General features: G+C 51.5%; 1 protein-coding gene across 1 annotated transcript in view; it reads right to left on the bottom strand.

The window, feature by feature from the left end:
* CDH23 (cadherin related 23) overlaps positions 1–21,959 on the bottom strand; it is a 132,401-nt gene that overhangs the window by 106,827 nt on the left and 3,615 nt on the right. Inside the window, 2 exon segments of the mRNA XM_067000586.1 lie at positions 14,945–15,022; positions 17,004–17,075. Coding sequence (XP_066856687.1) covers positions 14,945–15,022; positions 17,004–17,070 — 145 coding nt within the window. The 5' untranslated portion in view covers positions 17,071–17,075.

Below are 21,959 nucleotides of genomic sequence, written 5' to 3'. Positions count from 1 at the left end.
AGAGCTCCAGGGAATGCTTGCTACAGGAATTTCGTCACAGTGGCAAGAGAAAACGGGTGAGAAAAAAGTACCAAAGGGCCCTTTCCGAGCTCACTGTAATCCCTTGGGTACGCAGCAAGCCCAGGCTCTTCCCAGCCCATTTACTACTGACACCATAGCCTGGGCAGCACACGTGTGACATGCCTGGAAACAGAAATAATCCTAAAAGACCAGCTCCCCTTCGAAGGGGACCTTTGGCAGTCCAGCTCCTGGCAAGCTGAGGCAGGGCTTCATGGGGTGCTCCCCACCCTCGCCTGGTGGCCAGCACGGTCTGTGCTCCGAAAAGGCTCCGCTAGTCACATGGAAAACCCAAAATTTGTAAATCCAAACAGAAGACAAAGGCCTGTGCTAAATCCCAGCTGCTGGGCTGTTTGAAGGCGAGAAGAAAGCAATCGCTGAGGTTTCACAGGCTGTTCTAAAAGTGGAAATCCATGCAGAGAAGTGATCCAATAAGTCACAGTTTTAGGCTTTTTTCTTTCAATTGCTCCAAGGAAAGACTTTGAAGGCTGCTCTTTCCCCTGAAGCCCTAAACAAGGGAGAAATGGGTATTGACCACTGAATTCAGCAGCTACTTGCCAGCAGCTGCTTGCACATGTCTGAGACGAAGAGACAAGCCCCAGCCACCTCTGCCCTGACATCCATGTCATGTTTGTTGGGTATTTCTACAGGTGTTCGTGTATCGGGGATGCTGCAGCACGAGGCACATCGCCCCAGTGGTCAACAGGCGCTGCCCATCTCCATCACAAGAAGATGTGCCTAAAAATCGCTAAGAAAAAACCCAAGTAGACTCAGTCCACCAAGCCAAGCACACTACAGGCACATACAGCACTTCATGATGTGTGGTGAGTGTTTTCATACCACCAGCAAGCAGTACACCTCCTTTCCTCCTTCCCACTAAAGGGCAACACTCCTCCTCCTCCTCTTCCTCCTCCTTTTGGTTGCACTTTGCTCCAGCCCTCATCCCTGTGAGGATGTAGACAGGACCCTGGCCTATGCAGCTCCTAAAATTTGGGCTGTGATTACATCTGCCGTTATTAAAGAGTGCTAATAAGCCTTATTAACCAGCAGTGAGTGAGAACAGAATAAGGAAAGGATTTTCCTAGGACCCAAAGTGCAAGAAATTCATAACTTGCTTAATACCTGTACCAATAAGAGATGCTCGTGCTGAGTCTATTTTAAAATCAACCTGACTCTTTCCATAAAAAAAGAGACACTTTCAGAATTATTCATGAACACAGTTGTATAAAAAACAATCCACAGATAAATAAAACAATGTCACTGGTTGCAGCAGCATTGTCCTGCAGGGGGTGGCAGCTGGCTGCAAGCTCCTGGAGGGCGCGGGGTGATTTGGGGTGTAATAGTGAGGCCAGGCAGCGAGAAGAGAGGGCACTGGGGATGAAACCCCAAAGCCCAGGTTATAGGGTTTGGGATCCTATGGGTCTCACTGTGCTCCAGACCTGAGCCCCTTCACCCCCAGCTTTCAAAAGCAAACCAGGTGGGTAAAGCCCTCGCGCAAAGCACTTCCAGCTCCCTTGCACATGACATAATTTTGGTCTGCTCAGATTTTGGGATGCCCACATGTGCTCCCAGCCCAGGGGGGTTCTCCTGTCTGTCCCACGTACCCCAGACCAGAAGCCTGCAGCTTCCCCCAGCCTCCCCCTCCGCAGCATCACCTCCCTGCCGGGGAGACTGCCTCCAGGATGACTGATGAGTTCGGCGCGTTGTTTTTGAGCAACTCACGTGGCTCGCCGGCACGCAGGATGACAGACCTTGGGAACCTGGGCATTAATACCGGAGATTTATAGGCAAATCTGTCACGGATGGGGAAGCTTTTTGCCCAAGAACTCTGCCTGAAGGTCGCTTTTCCTGGGCACCAAGTGCAGAGAAACTTTCTCAGCCACCTTGGCCCCAGCCGAGGGCACGCAGGCGAGCAGGGGAGGGGTAGATGCCAGCAGAGCTCCGGCTGCAGCCTCACACCTAGCAAAAAATGGCTTCAGGAGCCCCTCCACCCCAAACCCTTTATCCTCAATAGGTTGGGTCGTGTATTTCTGTGTCCACACATTTTCACCCATCGTCTGACCCTGCATCATGCGCCTCACCCCCTCACGTTCAGCTAGGACGAGAGGTTTGTACATCATGCCCAATCTCCCCAAGCTTTTCCTCTCTCTTTTCCTCTCTCACCAGGATCAGGGAGTTTGATGCATGAGGCTACATCCTCCTGTGCACAAATACCATCGAGGAGTTCACGGATACCGGTGCTCGCTTATATGTCACTGTCACCGCCGCACTATTATTTTTGTCGGGTGACTGGTGCTGCAGCTCCAACAGGTGCTGTAGGAATTGGGGTAAACCTTGAAAATACAACAACATCCAGCACGTTAGAGAAACCCCACGTATTTGTCATCCCAAGGAAGCCAAGTCACACAGCGTAAGCTCTCTGCCATGGGGTTTCCCCCTAGGATTTCCCAGGTGTTCCTCTGGTACGGGTGACGTACTAGCAAGCTGGTCTGATTGCTGAGAGCAGGGTCCAGCTGTGGAGCAATTAATTCGTGCTGGTTACCCACAGCCCTGTCACTGCAGCTACCGAGGCTGCAGAAGGCTGGGCATGGTAGGAGTTGGCGAGGAAGGGGGGAGCCATTTGCCTGCTTAATTTGTGCCAATATTTGGCCATAAAGCAAAGGCCTCATCAGGTAGCTTGGCCACCAGGATGACACCACCAAGGACCAGGCCATCTCCTGCTTTATTTTTTATTCTTCCTCTTTTTTTAACTCAGTAGCAATTTCGCAGAGCACCAGCTATAACAAAATCAAAGATGCTCTCATTGGGAATGTCACCAGGAGAGGCTCTTCTCCCCATATCACTTCTCCGTGCAAACTTCTAGGTCATGCCTAAGAGCCAAACCCCTTCCCCATGGCCTCAGCATCCTCCTGGTGGGAAAGCTGACTCAGGCAAGGCACCATACAGCTCTCATCCCCCTTAAAGCATGCACCAGCTTGTCCCTTGCTGGCACAATGGATCTATCCAGACAAAGGAGACTTCTCAGGCTTTGTCAGGGCAATGCAAATAAATCCCATGAATCATTTATTCAGTTGATTTTGGCTGTCTCTGACTGTGCAAAAGCAGACCACAAGTTTCTCCAGCGTATTCTTATTTAAAACAATAATCTCTGTGGATAATTTGTAGTCTCCAACTTGTTTAGGAAGCGGCGGATTATAAAACCGGAGCCACCTTGGAAAGACACAGTTGATGTTGTCCTGTCTAAAGGACTAACAGGAATAACTCCAGCTTATTTTTTGCTTTTTATTAGTACTGTTTGGCAACATTTGTGGAGTGGTGCTGCCCACAGCCTTTGCAGGCAGCCTGCATGAACCACACGAGGCACCAGGCAGAAGAAGCAGCCCTACAAACCTGCCCGTGCCTTGCCACACTCACCCAGCTCGTCACAAACTCAGAGACCCACCCCAAAAAGAAAAGGGCCTCTTCAAAGCACAGAGGAGCCAGATTTGCAGCCCCTTATCCCAGCGCCTGACCCCCTCCTCTCCCTCGTTACGGATGAGGTAAATCAGCTGTGACACTCATTAGCTGCAGCTCCTAATTAGGGAAAATTAATATTGGTTTTGATAGAAGTGCTGGCTGAAGCTCTCCCAGGCAAAGGCACTCCTGACCTTGCCATCCCGCTCAGCAGCCAGTTACCTGGCACAAAGCAATTTCTGCGGGGCCAACAGGCTGCAGCCACCTCCTGCCCCAGCATCACTCGAAGGAGCAATCTGGGGAAAAGCCCTTGGTTTTTCAGAGGAGTTTGAATGGTAAATGGGGCTGTCATCCTCTATCCAGGTTTTAGGGCCACGATAATCTCTCTGGAACAGCATCTGCCATCCCTGAGTGCCTGCAGCTCTTCCTCCTCCCTTTGGGGGAGATGGTCCCAGACCCTTCAGCACCCCAGTGCCCATAGGAATTGCCCAGGCTTACTGGGAGCAGGCAAGACCCCCAGTTCAAAACAATAAACACGAATAGCTGCAATACAAGGGCAACAAGTGTTTAAAAAAAGGAAAGAAATAGGAGCAGCACCCCTCGACCTCATTCCTGCTCTCAGGGCCTGGGCCTCCAAAGTTGGCTCACCGACACAACAGAGCTAAACAGGAGCAAAACACTTGCTACCAAAGTTACATGTAAAAAGCCACTGTATTATTCACACATTAATAACAATAAAGATGTCAGGCTGTCAGATACGAAGTTAATCTCATTCAGAGCACAATTAAAGATGCCATTACCCAACCACCTGGGGCTGCTTCAGCTTTTACGGCACGGTGGGTTTAGGGATAACAGGGGCAGGACAGGCAGGGAAAAGCCCCTCGCCCAGCCAGCCCCTTGCAACCATTTGTGCCATTTTGCAACCAAAATCCACCCTGGAGCATCCCAGCCCCCCCCTTCCACCACCCCCCCCCCCCCTCCCAAATCCCTTGCTGCCCCCGTTGCACAGATTTGGAGGATTCTGCAAATTTTTATGGTTTCCACCAGAACATCCTTCCCCAGTGCGACGATACCTGCCAGGGAACTTTATTTTTCTCGCCCTCATCCATGCAAAGCCCTAATTTATGACTATTTCCACAACTCCACTGAAGCACTCGTGTAACGGCTGCCGTGCTCCCCGCAACCCGTCCCTCCCAGCCCTGTACCTGACGGGACTGCAGACAGCATCCCTGCAGCTGCAACAGGTTTCTGTGCTTCCCCACAGGGAAAAGCATCATCTCTTACCTAAACATGCTCAATGTTGAATACAAACAGGCATCCTGGGCTGAAATTAGGGTACAGGGCACTTGCAAAGGGCTCATACTTCCAACTCCCTACCTTTCCATCCTGTTGAGCTGAGTTTTACGTTAATGTTTTAGTCTTTTACACAGAACTATCATTTTATCTGGTAGGATGTGTTTAATTTGATGCAGCAGTCATATGGGAAAAGGAGCACTTCCAGAGTCAGGCTGCCTATCTGCAGTGCTGGTGGTTTTATATTCTTCTGCCATATCTATTTCTTCCCCTCTGTTTCCCAAAATCATTAGTAACAAACATTAATCTCTGCCTGCAAGCACGCTCCTCGCTTCTCCCCTCACTCTGGATTGTTTGTTATTCTCCCTTGGACCTTTCACATTTCTAAGCCTCTTCCCCCACCCTATTTTTAATTTAACCATTTAAAACTGAATGGCAGAGTAAGAAACGAAGCCACGCTGCTGTTAGTGTAAGGACGCTGAGCTCTGTGGGATGATCTCCCTCCTCGAGCCTAATATTCGCTTAAAAAAATAAAGAGATTCCTCCGTGCTCAGGTAGAAAAGGAGAAACCCAGGACTGCATCGCCCCCTGAATTGGGCAACCTACACGATACAACACGGGAGGCTCACCAGAGCAGGAACTTGACAAATCAATGCAGATGAATGGAATAAAATTGAGTTACTAACCATTAAATGTCAAGTGTTTGAAATCTTTCCCCCTTGCGTAAAGGGCAATACTAATAAATCTTTAAGAGAGGGAACGTGGCGCGCATTCACTCCTTTGACCACCGCTGCAAATTGAGCAGATGTTTTCATTGAATCATCCAACAATGCCGTCTCGATCTTTTTTTTCCCCCGAGTGGTTACAGTTAATTCAAAAGCCATCAGCGCGCGGGAGCGCTTTGACAGGAGGAACCAATTTATTAACTCCCGCTGCCAATCAAGCGCATTAATCCAGCCGGTGCAGAAAGGTGCATTAGCACCAGGCTGCGATAACGTGGTTTAAAACCACAACGTCAAGGTGACCACCCTGCACGTCCTCCCAAAAATCCTGCATGTTCCCCCAAAAAAATCAGCAAGAGGCAACAAAACCGAGATACAACCCATCACTGACACAGCCAACACAGCCCAGTCAGCACTGGGAAGCTGTGACGATGCATGCGTTGGCACGAGCTGCTTTACACAAATAGGATTTTGCCCTGAGAAGGGTTAAATATCCCTAATAACACCCACCAGGCTGGGGGCAGCTTTCTGCACAGACGCTTCCCAACAGCGAGGCTTTCATCCCGCAATCTCAGCGTGCGGCACATGCATGTGCTCCAGAACGGCTCTCTTCTACCTGCTTATTTTTTTTTTTTTCCCCTGGAATGAGGACTAGCTAGTTGAATTTTCACATGTTAATTGCTCAAAACGATTTTGAGGCAGGTGAATTTGTCCATTTGTTTTTACAGAACCAAACACCAGGAAGCAACAATAGGAATGCAGAGGAGATGGGGAATAGCTTGAATAGTTTTATTTAAAAAAAATAAAGTACTATTTCCATGGTGACCAGTTATGGAAAGTTTAATTAAAAGGTTAATTTTTCACAAGTCTAGAAGCCTGTAACTGCTGTAAGAAGAGCAACTGTGGCTCTTGTGGAGTACCTTTCTCAGCAGCACGGGCACCCCTGGGAAGCGCCTCGAGCTGTTTCCCACCTTGCCTGGCTGGCTCAGGAGCTGGATGCTGCCTCCGTGCTATTTCATTGACAAACTCACGATGGTGCAAACTGCTGGATGCCAGCCCATCTCGGAGCCATCCCTTCCCAGCAGCTGCCACTTCACTGCAGCGCCAGGCTGGGAGCAGCCTTTTCTTTTTTAAACTCGCACAGCCCAAATATACCAAGCTCCCAATCTGGCATGCGTAGGCCTGGTTATTGCTCCTTCTCATCACAGCTTTTTTTTGCTGTTGTTGTTCTAAAAGGCCCTACTGATAGACTCAGAAGGAAAAAAAAGCTCACTTTCCCCAGAACTCCTCACTAAAAATAACCATTTTCTGTGCAGGTATGCATTTCCCTACAGCACTGGGCTCCAGGTGGCCCTTAGGACATCCTAACCTCCAAGAGATATAAGTAGCCTCCTGATCTGAACACACACATGCATCCACACACATTGTATATGATTCCTTATATTGTTTCAAGCTCTTGTGTGCCGTGAGATGTACTGAAGCCTCAGAGGGCCAGGACCAGGGTGGTGGAGCTCAGCGTGCCGACTGTGCATGAGAGCAGAGCACTCAAAGAAAGAAAGGAGCTGCAACCTCTCTGTTGCTGCTCTAAAAGTCAGACAACAGCCAGCATGCTGATTTAACCACCCAGCTGTACCTATGGAGTAAAACTGAGGGTATTTACTAAAATCCTTCCTTTTGCACGGGGTGCGGAGTCGCAAGGAGGTGACCCCTGCATGGCGCTTCCTTGGGTTGACCCCTTTGCCCCTACCTTCTGTCTCCTCACTTTCTCCTCCTATTCTCCAGGTTTGGTGGAAAAAAGCGACCTGCTGGCTGGACGTGATGATCTGGGAAGTCTTTTTGGATCCGGACTATTCAGTGTTTCTGCCCTACCTTCTCCACCTCCATCTCCCATAGCTTGCTTGCCCAACAAGAAGCCAGACCATGAACGAAGCCCCTACAGACAGCCCGGTGCAGATACCTTGGATTAAAGCCACCAAAGTCACCTCATACATAAAAATGAACTCAGGCCTCATTACCATAAGCACACATCTTTCTGTTTCTTTTAGAAGGGGTTCGCCACGATGCAAAAGCGCACAGGCGAACGTGAGAGGTGGCGAGATCAGAGCTGCAAACAGTTTGATGAAGTTACCTAAAGCAAGGTTAATGAGTCCACACTGCAAACATACTTTGCCTTCTATCCATCTCCCCCATTTTAAACGTAAGCATTAATTAGCAAAGCAAATATGAAGATTTAAGTGATTGATCAAGTGATTAATTTAATGAAGCAGTGTTGAGGAGCGGGGGGGGGGGGGGCTTTTTTTCCTTAAGGTTCCCTTAAGGTGTTGGGAATAACTAATTCCGGAGCCTAAATTTTCATTTCTGGTACTGTATTTGCTAAAGCTCAACAAACGGTTTCTTCGATGGGCCTTCTAACAACAAACAGGAGCAAAAGGGCTTGTTAGGAGAAGTGAAATCCCTTTTAATCAGGCTTTGTGAAATATTCCTCAAATATTTGTTGCTCGTTAGAGTCGTTACAAGCCCAGTCCTTTGCAGAACACTTATCGGCTCTGACCCAAGAAGATTGCAAATCCAATTTTAGACAGTAAATAGTCAGCAGAAGGTAATATTGCTTTCAATTAATACTGGAGATGAAGGTGATGTTCTTACAGCTCGTGTTTCTAAAGGAGAACATTCACTCGCAGCCATGCCCGTAATGAACCTCGCGAAAACAGACTTTGTATTCAAAAATATCTCAATCTCCCTCACAGCCAGAGACCAGCATATTCATCTTGAATTATCCCTTCGGAAAAGGCCAAATCAATTCTGCGAGCTGCACACGGGCAGGCACGCGCTCCCCCGCGGGGCTGATGGTGGGCACCCGGGGCTGCTCCCAGCAAACGCCAGCCCCGCACAGCTCTCTGCCTGGAAAGCCCAGGGGAATCATCCATCCTACCTTGGACCCCCAGCCTGGATTTATCCCGTGTCCAGACCTCCAGCTAAAAGCAGCCAGCAGAAAGCAAGCTGAGGAGCCGAGGGTCTGCCTGTGCTTGCCAAGCCCCTTTTTCTTACCAGATAAACAGCAACAACACAACCCCACGGCTTTTTACCTTTCTATAACCTTTGCCCCCGGCATTGGTAGCACAGTCTGGAGGATGGGATGTTTGCCATGTGGTCCCCAAACTGTGCAGCCAGCCAGAGACCAGCCCCCACCATGCCCTACCCCCTTGTGCTGTGCACTTACCCCCCACCTGGGGGTCACTGACAAGCAGCAGCATGTTTTTACCATCAACTCAAGCTGATTTGAACAAAAGTTGGCCCCCAGCCCTCTTGCACCACCCTATGCCTTATATACCCAGCCCACCTTGCATCTGCACCCCAGCAGGGGCTGTTGCAGCTGGGCTGGGGGAGGTCCTGGGTCCGCTGGGCTCTCACCTTCCTCCCACTTGCACCTTCCCTCCTTTGCCTTTTGGGAAGGTTTCTGGCTTTTCTCTGGAGCATTTGTGGAGCTCTTTCAGCACTTAAGTCAGCAGCAAAGTAATACAAAAAAAAAAGAGATTTATATATATAAAAGCAGGGACAGTTTTCCTGCTAGCTCAGTGTGGGGAAAGAGCTTGGCACAGCCAGGGCTGCAGAGGAGAGCTGCAAGGCATGGCCAAAGCTGGACATAGCTCTGGAAGGAGCACAGCTGAAGGGAAGGCAGGTGGCATCCTCCGCAAGACCGTTCATGGGTCCCCTTCCCCAAAACGGCACCTTTTTTCATAAAACAGCCCTACCTTGGTGTGCTCCTGCTCTCCCAGCTTCACACCGCCCTCCAGGAGATGCTGCCACAAGGCTTTCGAGCTGTGGCACACCTCCTAAGCTCCCCATTAGCACCTCGTTAAGGCATGCCCACAAGCCTTCACGACTTTTAACCCCACGGTGCCCGCACATAAAGTGAATTTTCTCTTTTCAGCACTGGCACTGAGCAGGAGGGAGAGGGGCACGACAGCACCCCATGCAACCTCCCCAAAAGCCGCATGCCCTGCTCATGGCTCCATCCCACAGGGCTCAGAGGGACTTTACGCAGTCAGGGTGTCAAAACCAGAGCACCAGAGCTTGTGTCCTTCCAGCTCTGCACCAGGGAAGTGCCACCAGGTCCCCAGCAGATGCCTCCAGCTGCGGGATCAAAGCAGCAGGCAGGGCTTAGATAGCCCTATCTCCAGCAGCAGCTTGAGTGGCCCGGCACCCCCAGGGACCTCACCCGGGTGCCAAAGCATCTGCCTGCTCAGGACCTGTGCTGAAAGGATGCCATGGAAGAGATGATTGCCTTGGAAACTGCAGCCAAGTGCAACAGGGAATCCAGGCAATCAGAGGGACACGTCACCTCCGAGCCACACTCAGTGGGCCACCCCGCTTGCCGGACAGCAAGTCCCTCTTCCTAGCCCCTTGGAAAGCAACCCTCAATCCCAAAAGGCTCGGAGTGTCCACCATGGCTCCTTTTGACAAGCTCGGTGGAGAAACATCTGCATGCTTCAGAGCCCAGTGTGGATTTTCCCAGAAAACCAGCTTTCCTCCCCAATTCCCTTTGAGAAGAGGGAGCAGCGTGCTCAGTGCCGCCTGCCCTGGGTGGGCTCCAGCTCTCAGAAGTCAGGGCCTGGGTTGTTCTCTGTAGAAATTCAGGCCAGGCTGCCACAAGCCAAAGCTCTCCTTCCTGGCCCCCACTGACATTCCTGCAGTGGCATTTGCAAGTTCACAAACTAGCTGGATTTTTTTTCCCCCAAGCATTCCCACTCTGCTCCCAAAGCAGGAGCTATTTGCAGTGCATTTACCAGCTCAGCAGAAGTTCCACGCAGCAAATGGGGACAGAAGCAAGCTGTAATACCTACTGTCAGTCACCTGCTCAGAAAGCACGGCACCTTCCCTCGGGAGAGGCAGCGGGGCCAGGAGCAGAGCGCACAACCTCAGCCCAGCTTTCCTTGCCCAGGAGAGGATGCAGCTGGCTTTGGGGCTGAGCATCCCACCAGGTGCTGGAAGCCTCCTGCTAATAACGCTCAGAGGAGAGGATCCCAGCGAGCCAGAGGGGCTGAGAGCCCCAGCTGCAAGTGCTCTCCTGCCCAGAAATAACTCAGAATCAAACAGCAGCAGCCCTGGCTAGAGCCCCAGGGGAGCCCAGTCTCACACCTGCCAGGCATCCCACGTGCCCTGAGCACCTCTCCTGGCATCTCCCTGTGCTCATGTTGCCCAGGGGTGGCCAAGCCTTGCAACAAAATCCCAGCAGGTTCCCCTTCCATCCTGCATCACTCAACCCCAGCAAGACCTACAGAAGATGCAGGACCTCCAAGTTCACTCCCCTCTCCTAGTCTGAGACCAGGTTGTCCCTGTGACACTTCGACAAAGAGAAAGTGGGATTGTGCTCATCCAAATGGCTTTTGTCATGCAGTTTGCCAGGTGCTGAGGCATGAAAGCTTTCACAGAAACTCAGGTGAATCCAAGAGAGGTGGTCATGAGGCTGGTTACAGACCCAATGTGATGGATAATCTTCATTTTCCAAATCCTGTCCTGCATATAGCAAACCCATTTTCTGGGCAATTAGACCCCAGCCGCTGCATTTCACTAAGATGGCATTGCTTTTGGAGGGGTGGGACCCCAAGCAGAAGGAGCTGAGCCCCCGCAGCTTAGTTTCTTCCACTGCCTGCCCCAGGGCGAGCTTTGGGAGCAGCACTGGGGGCGTCCAAGGGTGCCCCATCCTCCCCTCCCCAAATCCCTGCCTCAGGGCAAAACACCAGCTCCTGCCACAAGATATTTAGGTACTGAATGCCCCAAATTCAGCCCCAAAACATTCTCACACCTTTGTGCAACTTCAAGAGGAAAAGCACCACTTGAAGCCTGAAGCTCTCCATCTCAGTCCCCACCTCCAGCTTTCCCGCAGGGACAGCAGCAAATACAGACCCCCAGAGCTATAAAAGCCACGACAAATATTTGCCCCGCTGATCTACACCTCCCGAGGAACCCATTCCTATGGTAACACCACCTCCTCGTGATGCTGACGAAGAGCATCCCCTTGCCAGACCTCCGGCACTCCACCGCCGTCAATATCTACGCTGCTCTCCATTACCCACCTCTAAAAGGTGTGGGATTAAACGAAATGGCCCTTGGAATGATTTTGCTTAAGGCAGTCAGTAGCACAATAAAGACAGACAGTCCCTCTCCTGGAAGCTCTCTCTCTCAGGGCTGTTAACCAGCTATTACTTCGGGTGTAAAACACCTCGATTTGGCTACCTGCAGCTGGTGCGGGCTCTCCTGGTGCCCCATTTCCTCCGACGCATTGGTTCAAAGTAGCAGGGGGAGAGTTAAAAAAACAGCAAACCTCTCCCTCTACCTCCACATTCCCATCATCCGTGATGTCCCCAGCATCAGTGCAGCAGCATCTCTCCGTTTGTGCCCCAACCACCCCTTCATCACCCTTCCTCCTCCCCAGGCACCCCCTGCTCTCCCATCCCCAATTCAGTGTCTCTCGCCCTCCTCCTGCTCACGTTCCGTATTCCCCCCGCTCCCCCTCCGCCTATGTGTGTGTTTCATTACTTCTGGGTGAACTACCTGACTAGAGGGTCAGTCCACCTGAAAATTGCTCTCCCCAGACCTAAATGAAACAGATGGGCATTGATGATGTTTTCAGAGGAATTAATCAGCCCGGACTGGCGGCAGCGCCAGCAGCTCCGTAGTCCCGATCTCGCCTAATGAATTCCGAGCTCTCCGTCTTAATAGCTCCTGACAAGACTAATTTACTCCTGTAAGTGATTAGAGGGGGAATGATCTCTTAATTGTTGCTTAAGATTCCTCTAGGCATTGCACGCAGCGAGCGGGGATGCTCGTTTGGTGCTAGGTGCACCCAAGCCCGGCCACGGGGAGGCAAGGAGAGGGCTGGAAGGAGGCACCCGGAGCTGGCTCAGCACCAAAGGGCCTCACTCTGCACACAGATGGCTGAGCCCTCCCTCCTGCCAATGACACCAGCACCCGGTGCACGGAGCGCTGGGGATGCTGCGGGCAGCAGGGATGCTGCAGGAGGGTACCAGGACCCGAGGGGGAGCTTCAGACCTTGCTCGGCGCACTGCAATCAAATTTTTTAATTATTTTTATCTGTAGTTTCACTTCTAAGACCTCAAGAATCCATGTTATTTCTAGAATAAAGGTGCCACGCACAGTTCTGCTACTCGCACCCCAGCTGGGACACGAGAAAGGTGCTGCTAGATGATGCCTTTCCTGAGTTAATATGCCTAACTCTGACAGCATCTACCAGCAGCAGGGAAAACCAACAACAGCAACACCGAGAAAAAAAAAAAAAAAAAACAACAAATACTGTTTGTCAACAGTTTCAAGGCTGACATTTCCCTCCAGTGCATCTGGGAACCAAATCCCAGAGCGCCAATATTCTTAAGAGTGAATTTCATTTCAGTACAGAGTCATACAAAGTTTAGGGAAAAAAATAAAATCAAGCCCCAAAGTAATTCCAGGAATGATTTTATTCACACAATATCTCACTGAGAAGTAGACTGTCAGAAACCTTCCCCCATTTTCCACCAAAATAGAAGTTCAGTCCAATTCCCATAAGGTATTTCAAGCTCAAGTACTTCAAGAGCTGTGTGCTTGGTCAGGAAGCATTTCCATTAAGCTGTTTCCAACTAGCTCTCACTCCTACATCTGCACAGCTGCTTTCTTCCCAAGGACTTCCTCTGGGGCAAATTCAGCACTAAGTGTATTTGCTGAGGATGCCGGCAATCGGGGGCAGAGAGCACAAGGGGGGAAGGAAAAGAGCCAGGTAGGAAATGACCTGTATGGGATGGCTGTAGAGGGGCTTGAGAAATAACACGGGTGCAAGCCACAGGCAGGGGAAAAAGTTAAAAAAAAAAATCAGAAAACATTCCCACTAAATTCCTTCCTTCCTTTACATTGCTTGTAGCTTGCTTTCTGCAGTAACATGATTAAAGTCACCCCAGCAGCAGCTCTGAGTGGTGTTTGGCATTGCAAATAAACCTGAGCATCACTGCAGGACCGAGCTCCCCAGGCAGCCTGCTGCTGCTCCGCCAGGCCTTTTCCTCAAGATGCTCCTTGCACGGACCTCAGCAGTCAGGAGCATCTCTCCAAAACCAGCCAGCAAGACTCCAGGCCCTGCCTACTCGCTCAGACACCACCCCAAACCCTGCAAAAGATGCAGTCGAGGGGAAGGTCAAGATGAGACAGACGCCTCTTGGCACTGCTGCACATGATGGTTGAGCCAAAGGAGCACTAGAGGAGACTCCTCCAGCCCCTGAGAGCTCTGGTGACAATCTGGGCACAGCACGAGCAGTCTGTTGAGGCTACCACGCAACTGCATGGCCAGAGAAAGCAGGAGGTGGAGGTAGAAGCACATGAGAAGGGGCCTCCATCACCTCCTGGCCGCCCTCCGCTGCTGCTCACGAGGGCTCACAATCGATTCCTCCAGCATTAAAAGCCAGTCATGAGCCCTGATTGAAGAGCACAAGTTTAATGGACTGAGAGCCTGGAAAGAGGCCGAGAACGACCAGGTCGATTTCTGCATTTACTACAAACCAATCACCAGCTAAATAAAGAAATAAAAATAAGCTACACCTGTCAATCAGAAGAAAACCAAGATTTATTATTATTTTTTTTTTTGCATCCAAGGGCACCAACACATGCATGGATGTGCACCACGACCCTGCACACACTCCCAGGTCCCTGACAGCGTATTCCAGCAGCTCCATGCTCAGGTATTTGCAGGAGGAAAGGGAAAGCAGGTGCTGGGAGCAGGGTAGCATCTCAGCACCAGCCTGAGCATGTGGAGAATGGACCAGAGCCAGGGGCACTGATCTGTCCCTGGTGGTCACCACCTGCTGCAGGGCCACCGTGAGCTGTCCCAAAAGGACAAATGCACTAGGGCTGTCTTCCCTCCCCTCCAAAAGCTCTCCCAGCATGCTCAATTATGATCTGTTTCTGGAGATCCTGCTCCCATCCCTGCGCCCTGGGTGCATCAGGAGCCCGCTGCCACCCAGGACCGAGCTGCAGCAGCAGGTCCCACGGCACCGGGGTAACAGGCCTAGGCCAACGGGGAAAACACCAAAACACCTCTCCCCACAGCACATGGGGTAATTCACCCAGCAACTAACAGCCGCAAAAGGAAGAAATCAGCTTAATCTTCCCACCTGCCGAGCATTTCAAAAGGTACTGTTCCTAGTGTGGAGAAGACCAAACCAAAATCACTCCATGGCAGGTATACGCCCTCCTCCCATCCCACTTGGGCACAAAGGCAGCCAGAAAGGACAAGCCAGAACTTCAGCTAGCAGTCTGAACCCACGGGCCAAAACAGTCCCAAATGATCAAGTTGAATTGCTATTTTCTTATTTATTTTTAAAAGCCTTGCCCAGCGTGGGGTTGGCAGGACCATCCCGCTGGTGCACAACACTTACCCACAGGGGTGTCCTCGTTGATCAGCAGGTAGGTGTCGAAGAAGTAGTTTATGAAGTAGGGCAGCCGGTTGCCCCAGCCTGGGAAGAGGACAAAAAATTAGGTGTTTTTTTAGTGGCCTTGCAAGGGCAGGAGAAGCTCAAGGCAGAGAGTGGGATCAGGCACCGCTGGGCAGAGGGATGGTGAGTGGTGCCCCCAAACCAACCCCAAAGCCAGCTGAAGAAGGGCAGGGATGGCTCCTACAGAAGCCACGACCTTTCTTTTTTTAGTGTTTTCCTTGGCAGGGTGGAGGCAGAGGGGGACCGAGAGCATCAATTATTGTTTTAGCGGGTGATTAATACCTTGCTTTGCTCCCACGGCTGAGAGCCTTTCGCCTTGTCAGCCATCCCCGCGAAGCCTCACGCAACTCCCTCCCTTCTTCCGTGGCACAATCGCCTTTCCCTCTAATTGCCTCCTTTCACCTTTAATAACCAGGCTCGCTTATTTCTGCTCCCTATTTCAGGCAGCCGGAGGAGCGGGAGCGCAGCCCCCATGCCACCGCCTCGTTAGGGACACGTAGAAAGAGGCAAGAGGAGGTCTTAGCCCATACACCCTGTGCCTGGTTGGGTTATTTGGAACTAATGGCATCTCGGGAGGCTTCGGGGCTTGCTTGCATCTGCTGGCCATCACAGGGCCAGCAGCTTCTGATGGGGCTAGGTGGCACCAAGCAGCCCTTCCCATAGGGGGCTCCTTTCTGCACACTGCTGAGCTTCAAAACGCATGTCTTAATATTAGCAGTATACCAAAAATAAGTTAAATCTTCCAAATCCAGCCGCATCAGGCAGCGGTACGCATTTAAAAGGCCAGCGTCTGAGCACACAGGGGCTGTGTGCTGGAGCAAGGCTGGCACACGAGCTGCTGGAGGAGGCAGGAGCTCGCGAGGAAGAGCAAGGCTGTCACCTCCCACCCCAGGGGGCACCAGCAGGCTCCAAGGGATCACCATGAGTGTGGGTTTAGAGGATAGCACCTGACGTGGTTTCACAAGCCACCAAGCTGCCTTGTTCCCACTAGCAGAGGAGTGACAGGGCAGCTAGCTGCCGAGGCTACATGCGATGCCCCACGGCAGGGAGGCTGACTGCGCCTGTCACTCAGGGCTAATGGCATGCACCAAGCACTTCATCAGCCTGCCAATCTGGGAAGCCATCCTGCGGCTCTGGGAGGGGAGAAAAATGCCTTTATCCCAAAGGGCACGGTGCTATCGAAGGGACACACGTTTATCAGCAAGCGCCACGCCAGCAACCCCCCCCCCCCCAGCAGCTGGGGCTTTGGCCCGTTCGTGCAAACAGCCCAATTTCCATGGAGCTTTTAGGTTTTGTGCCTGTGCACCCTGCCGCACACCAAAACCCAGCCCAAGGGGCACATCTGTGACACCGGGAGGCTCTTGTCCCAACAAGCACTTGTCCCAGAGGTGGCCAGGCTCAGCCCTGGGGTACCCCGCCAGAAACACAGGCACCAAAGAGCGAGAGCATCCGTCACAGCCCTGTCTCTGCATGCCCTGCGCTCTCCTGCGAGCTGGTACTTGCTCCAGCTGGAATTACAGGAGAGCTTGAGCGGCTCGGAGAGGAGTTATTTCCCGCATGGCATATATTACAGTGTCGTTCAGGTAATCATTTTGCTGTTGAAAGCACAGGGAGAGTCCTGCCACGTGTTACAGTAATACCTCTGCTGTTAAACAGCTAACGAGCCTCTGGCTTACGTCCTCGCCTTTTGTCTGCTCCCTCTGACTGCCTGCAGGTTTTAGTTGCATGAGGTGACTGAATACCGTGCCTGCCACCACGTCCACCACCAGATGTGACCTCTTGAACCCACACCTGGAAGTTACCAAGGTTTTCCCACTCGGATGCACCAGGAGCATCTGCTGGGGCCACCAGCACATCCTGATCCTCTTCCTCCTCCTCTCCCATCCCACCTGCCCTCTTCCAGGAGGGGTCTGGCCGGCGTTCGGCAGGTCTGCCCAAAAAAGCAGCCAGTGCACATCCTGGATGCCGAGCACGGCAGGTACCAGCCACGAGCCTTACTTACCCAGAGGGACCAGCTCCAGGGCCAGGAGGCACAGCAGAAGGTTGCTGGCAGCAGCGGGATGCCTCATGGTTCCTGTCAAAGGAGAAACTCAGCATCAAGCCCGGACACCAAAAATATTATCCGTCCTCCCCAAAGCGGGCTGAGGGACGCAGTCCTGCCCCAGCTGGCCCATTAGACACATTGACATTTTGTTAAAGCTTGGCTTTTCTCAGGACGCTTCACCGAGGAACCCCAAGGCACATCAGGGAAGCCAAGGAGCCGAACAGTTGCACCCCCACTGCTCGCTCGGCTCCTTTGCATTCCCTCTACCCACAGCCACAGCTCCAGAGCGGGGCTCGATGATGCCCTGAAGGGCCACCACTGCTTTCCCCTTCCCTGCAGTCCCAACTTTGGGCGCTAAATCAAACCAGGATTAACCCAGCCAGAGGACGCCACACCTGCTTCTCAGCCAGACACTTAGCATGCTTTATGCTCCCTTTCCAAAGCACGTTCACCCATCCCCTGCAGGGGATAAGCCACGGGGATATAAAACAGCCTTCCTCATCCTGCTGGGGAGCCCCCAGCCCAGCCCCAGCGCTGCGGGAAGGGGCGGATGCTCCTCCAGGAGCCTCGGAGTAATAGCTAGAGGTATTTTATTTTTACTGATAGATGTGTCAGAGAAGACAGTTCATAACAACTCTGTCACCATTTCCCCAGAAAAGGCCTTAAATTCTAATTTCTTCAGCTATTTTACAGCGGGAGAACCTTCAGGAGGAGAAGGGATGCATGCAGGTAGGAATAACAGCAGGTTGCATTTTTGGGGCACCTTTAGGGAATTCAGCACAAGCCTGGGAAGATATCTGGGGTCAGCACTGCTCAACTTTTAGGATCAGTGTGCTGAACTCCCCCAGAAAACTTGAAGGTCCACAACACAGGCAGGGCAAGAGAATTCAAGCTGCCACCCCCAATGCGCCCGAATTATGCGTGCTCAAAGCATCAAGCCCCTCTGCACTGTGCAGGGCAGGAATGCCACCGAGGAAAGCACTAACTTTCTCCTAAAGCAGCACCTCTATAAGCCCAAGTGAACAGAAACATTATTTCCCACCTTCACAGACCATGACTAAAAAGCAACAGGGCAGTGGAAAAACAATTTGTGCGATGCAGAAATAAAGGCGGTTGACAGCATCCCTTTCGAGTGTCATGATAAATCTAAATATTGTATATTCCAAGTCAGTCACTTCATTATGTAAGTAATTGCCTGAAATGTCATTTTGATTTTTGTCTGTCTTCATTAACAGTGCAGCTCTTCACTGGCTCTCGGAGACGGTTCACTCGAATATTGCAAATTTAGGAGCGGTTTTGAGAAGTCTCGGGGGAGAACTTTAAAATTGTGACTAAGAGCATATTAAATTGCACCTTGTGCCTGAAAGAGGCTCTTTGTAGGGAGCCTTCGGAGCAGCATGCAGCATAATAATGTCCCTGGGCAAGTTGTCTCTAGGAACTTAACCGTGGTCTCCTGGCTGCCAAGGCACTAACGCTGAACCAGAGACTTCCCAACCGGTCCCCGAGGCACGGGAGGCAGCAGACAGCGCCGTATTAAACGGTGACGGATGCGAGCCAGAGGAGCCTCTACAGCTCTGCAGGCAACTGCTTTAGGAGTCAGGGGCTTGGAGGTTTAGGAAGCGGCTCAAAACCAGCAGAGCTTTTTAATCCCACCTGTCCCAGATGCCTCCTTCACTAGGAAATGCCACGTTTAGGGGTGCGGCGATGCTGCACAAACGGCACCCACCACATTTAGGAGTGCAGTTAGCATGTACAAACTGCAGGAAGCACCAAGCACAGGACACCACCGTGGCCTTTCTGCATGCTGGTTCATGGACAGACCAAATAATTGATGAAATCACAGAATAATCTCTGTTGGAACAGACCTTGAGGGTCACCAAACCCAACCATCAGCCCAACATCCACACATCTCACCTCATCTCTCCCTTCTGAGGCCCCCAAGAGGTGTTGGGAGCTGCTTCTCCTTCAGCTCTGGAGGTCTGCACCTCTGAGACAGACCCTGCAGAAGGTCCCCGTGCCAATAACACGTCCACCAGAAGGATCCCACCCGCCTGGCTAGGAGGAGCAGCCACCAACCACCACATGCTCCGCACCGAGCTACTCTGTGCAAAGCTGGCAGCCACACACCCAGAGCCCGCCAGCATCTCTCCTCCAAGAAATATGGACGGGAGCAGAGACGTGCCGGGGCTGTGCATCACTCCCAGGGTGCTCGAGCGTCGCCTTCCAGGCTGTGCACCTGTACCGGTTATTTTTACACACACTGCTGGGGGGGCTCACATAGCAAAGCAGTTTGCACGCACACAAAACACCCGTAATTGCCTCTGTCGGAGCAGCAGCGGCTGTGCCATGCTGCCAGAGATGCTCTCACATTCGAGCTGCTGGTGTTCCCAAGCAGCCCCCAGCCCCTTTCCCCCCACCTGGTCCCCTCTCCCCGAGCCATCGCCGCAGTATCTGCGCCTCGAATTTATCATGGCAGCCTCCCCGTTAGCTCCGCTCTGGTCCAGGAGCATAAAGGAGAAATGAGAGTGTAAATCAAAGCGCCTCCCCCATGTCTTTTTCATGCAAGGAAAAAAGGTACACGGGTTCTCTGCTCCTTCCCCAGAAGCATCTTCTCTGGGGACACAGAGCAAACAACGGCTCTGCCCCATGGCTGGTCCACAAAAATCAGCATTCAGCACTGCCCCACCAAGAGCATCTGCTCCTAGATGGACTCAAACCCCCCCGAGATGCTCCATGAATCCCATCACACACGGGGCACTGAGCCGTGAGGGTCACCACCAAACACGTATGGGAGAATCCCCTCCTAAAACCCACTGCAGAGCCGTGGTGGAGTCTGGGGGAATCCCCCACAAGCACCAGCACCAAGCCCTCCACCCCAATCCACCACCACACATCCCAGCCTCTCCATCCTGCCATTCCCCCAGCCACAAGCACTGCCAAGAATCCTCTTTTTTATTTAATTCCTTATGACTTCTTAGCTAGGTCTCTACAATAACTAGGATTCAAAAGGTGGGGAAAAAAAAAGTTAAATTTTTTTTTTCCCTCCATGTATTGGCATGAGCAATACACAAATCATAATTCCTAAAAATAACAAATTGCAGAACAGGGTAATCAGGAGTAAATTGATATTGATAAATAAGCTTTTCTTCCACGCAGTAGGTGGTTTATTTTAATCTAATGAGTTTTATATTTTCTGAGCTTTCAGATTCCATGATGAAGAGCCGTCTGCGCTAGAATTACGAAGCACTCTGAAATATTGTAATTTTATGGCTCATTTTGTCAGGACTCTTGAAAATGAGATTTGTTCCCAGTGAAAAAACTTGCCCTTTTTTATTCTATTCCCCGCGGCGAGGGGAAAAATTCCCCTGTTAAATAAACACGGGCCAGCACATTCGTGTGCACCTCGGCGGGGAGGGTGGGCGCCCAGAGCAGAGAGCACAGCCGCACGTTGGGAGAGGGACTCAGGATGCTGCCTGCTTTCCTCTCTGAGCCCAGAGAAAAGCTTCCCACATTTACACCAGTTCAATCCTCTCTTGAAACAAGGAAAGGAGTTGAAGTGTTTGTTGTGAGCTGCCAGAAAATGTTTGTTTTTCCGATAGGAAAAAAGCATTAGCTGCAAGACAACGTGAGCTTATCGGATAACCAAAGGCTCCGGTCCAAAAGAAAACATCCCATTTGAGCAGAAACGTCTGGACTTCAGTCTGGCCTAGAAAACTTTGTCCCACTTGGAAGCGAAACGAGTTCTCCAAGTGCCATAAAACAATCCCAATAACCCCACAGCTCTGTACAAGCAGCAGGCTTCAGCTGAGATAATCCTACAGAAAGTCATCTAGGAACAGAGTTGTGGGTCTGAGCACCAGTTGTACCTGCAATATCAATATCAGGCAGTATTAAATCACCCCGGGGTCTTTGGGAAGGGACACATCCCCTGCTGCAGCATCCTTCCATGGTGAAGGCACCACCTCTCTTGGGTCAATGGAAGATGCCTGATTTTTTTATTTTTATTTTTGGCTAGGGCAGCTCTGAGCCTGCAGCTCCAGTTGCTACGATGCCTGGGGTGACTAGCAACCATTTTCCATCACAAAACCTCTCCTAGGCTGGAGCAGCCCAAGCAGGGGGTAAGGAGACCAAGCCGCCGGGCTCCCAAACAAGGAGCCAAGGTGATGGAGATGGAGACACCAAGGAGCAGATGGTGCCAGCATGGAAAGGGAAGGTGGAAAAACAGCCATAAACAGAGCTTGGCAGAGACAGGTAGAGACATGGTAGAGACACCCTACTTAGGGGAAAAAAATGATAAGCCCTTAGCCTCAAGTGCTGCCATACCAGACCCCAAAAGCAGGAGGAGCAGGATGAAAATTGAAGGTGTCCAGCACAGCTGGAGCTGCTCTGATTAGGGGCAGCTCAGCACCTGTCTGTCCAAGCCTTTGCAAGAACCCAGCCATGGCTGAGCACCCGTTAAGGTGCCCAGTCCCTGTCCTGCATGCCCTCCTCAGAGCTGCAGCTCCCCAAGCACCAGCATCCCCTTATTTCCACCAGGAAACCCCTTTCCCTGGTGATTTTACACCCCAAAGGGCACCTTTCTCCCCCGAAGGGTATGCATGTTATGCAATGGCTAGAGTGGGGCAAAACAATTAAGACTCCGGATGCAAAAAGCCTTGCTGAAAGCCACGGGACCACAAAACAGTAGAAACCAGGCAGAAACACCATTCCAGCCCCTGGTGATCAGTGAGCCCTGGGTAATATTCCAGATATCTGCAAGACTTGGATGAGCCTCGTGGAAAGCACTGGGACTCCCCAGCTCAGCTGCATGGCCCATGAGCTGAAATAGGATCCCGGAGCAGCGTGAGCACAAAAGCATGAATTTTAAATATTTGTAGGTCTTGGGCCACAAAAGTCCCAAACTAACCCTTGTCC

This window comes from Anser cygnoides, chromosome 7 (assembly GCF_040182565.1).
Source record: "Anser cygnoides isolate HZ-2024a breed goose chromosome 7, Taihu_goose_T2T_genome, whole genome shotgun sequence".
NCBI classification, from domain to species: Eukaryota; Metazoa; Chordata; class Aves; order Anseriformes; family Anatidae; genus Anser; species Anser cygnoides.
This window is presented reverse-complemented; position numbering and strand designations above follow the sequence as displayed.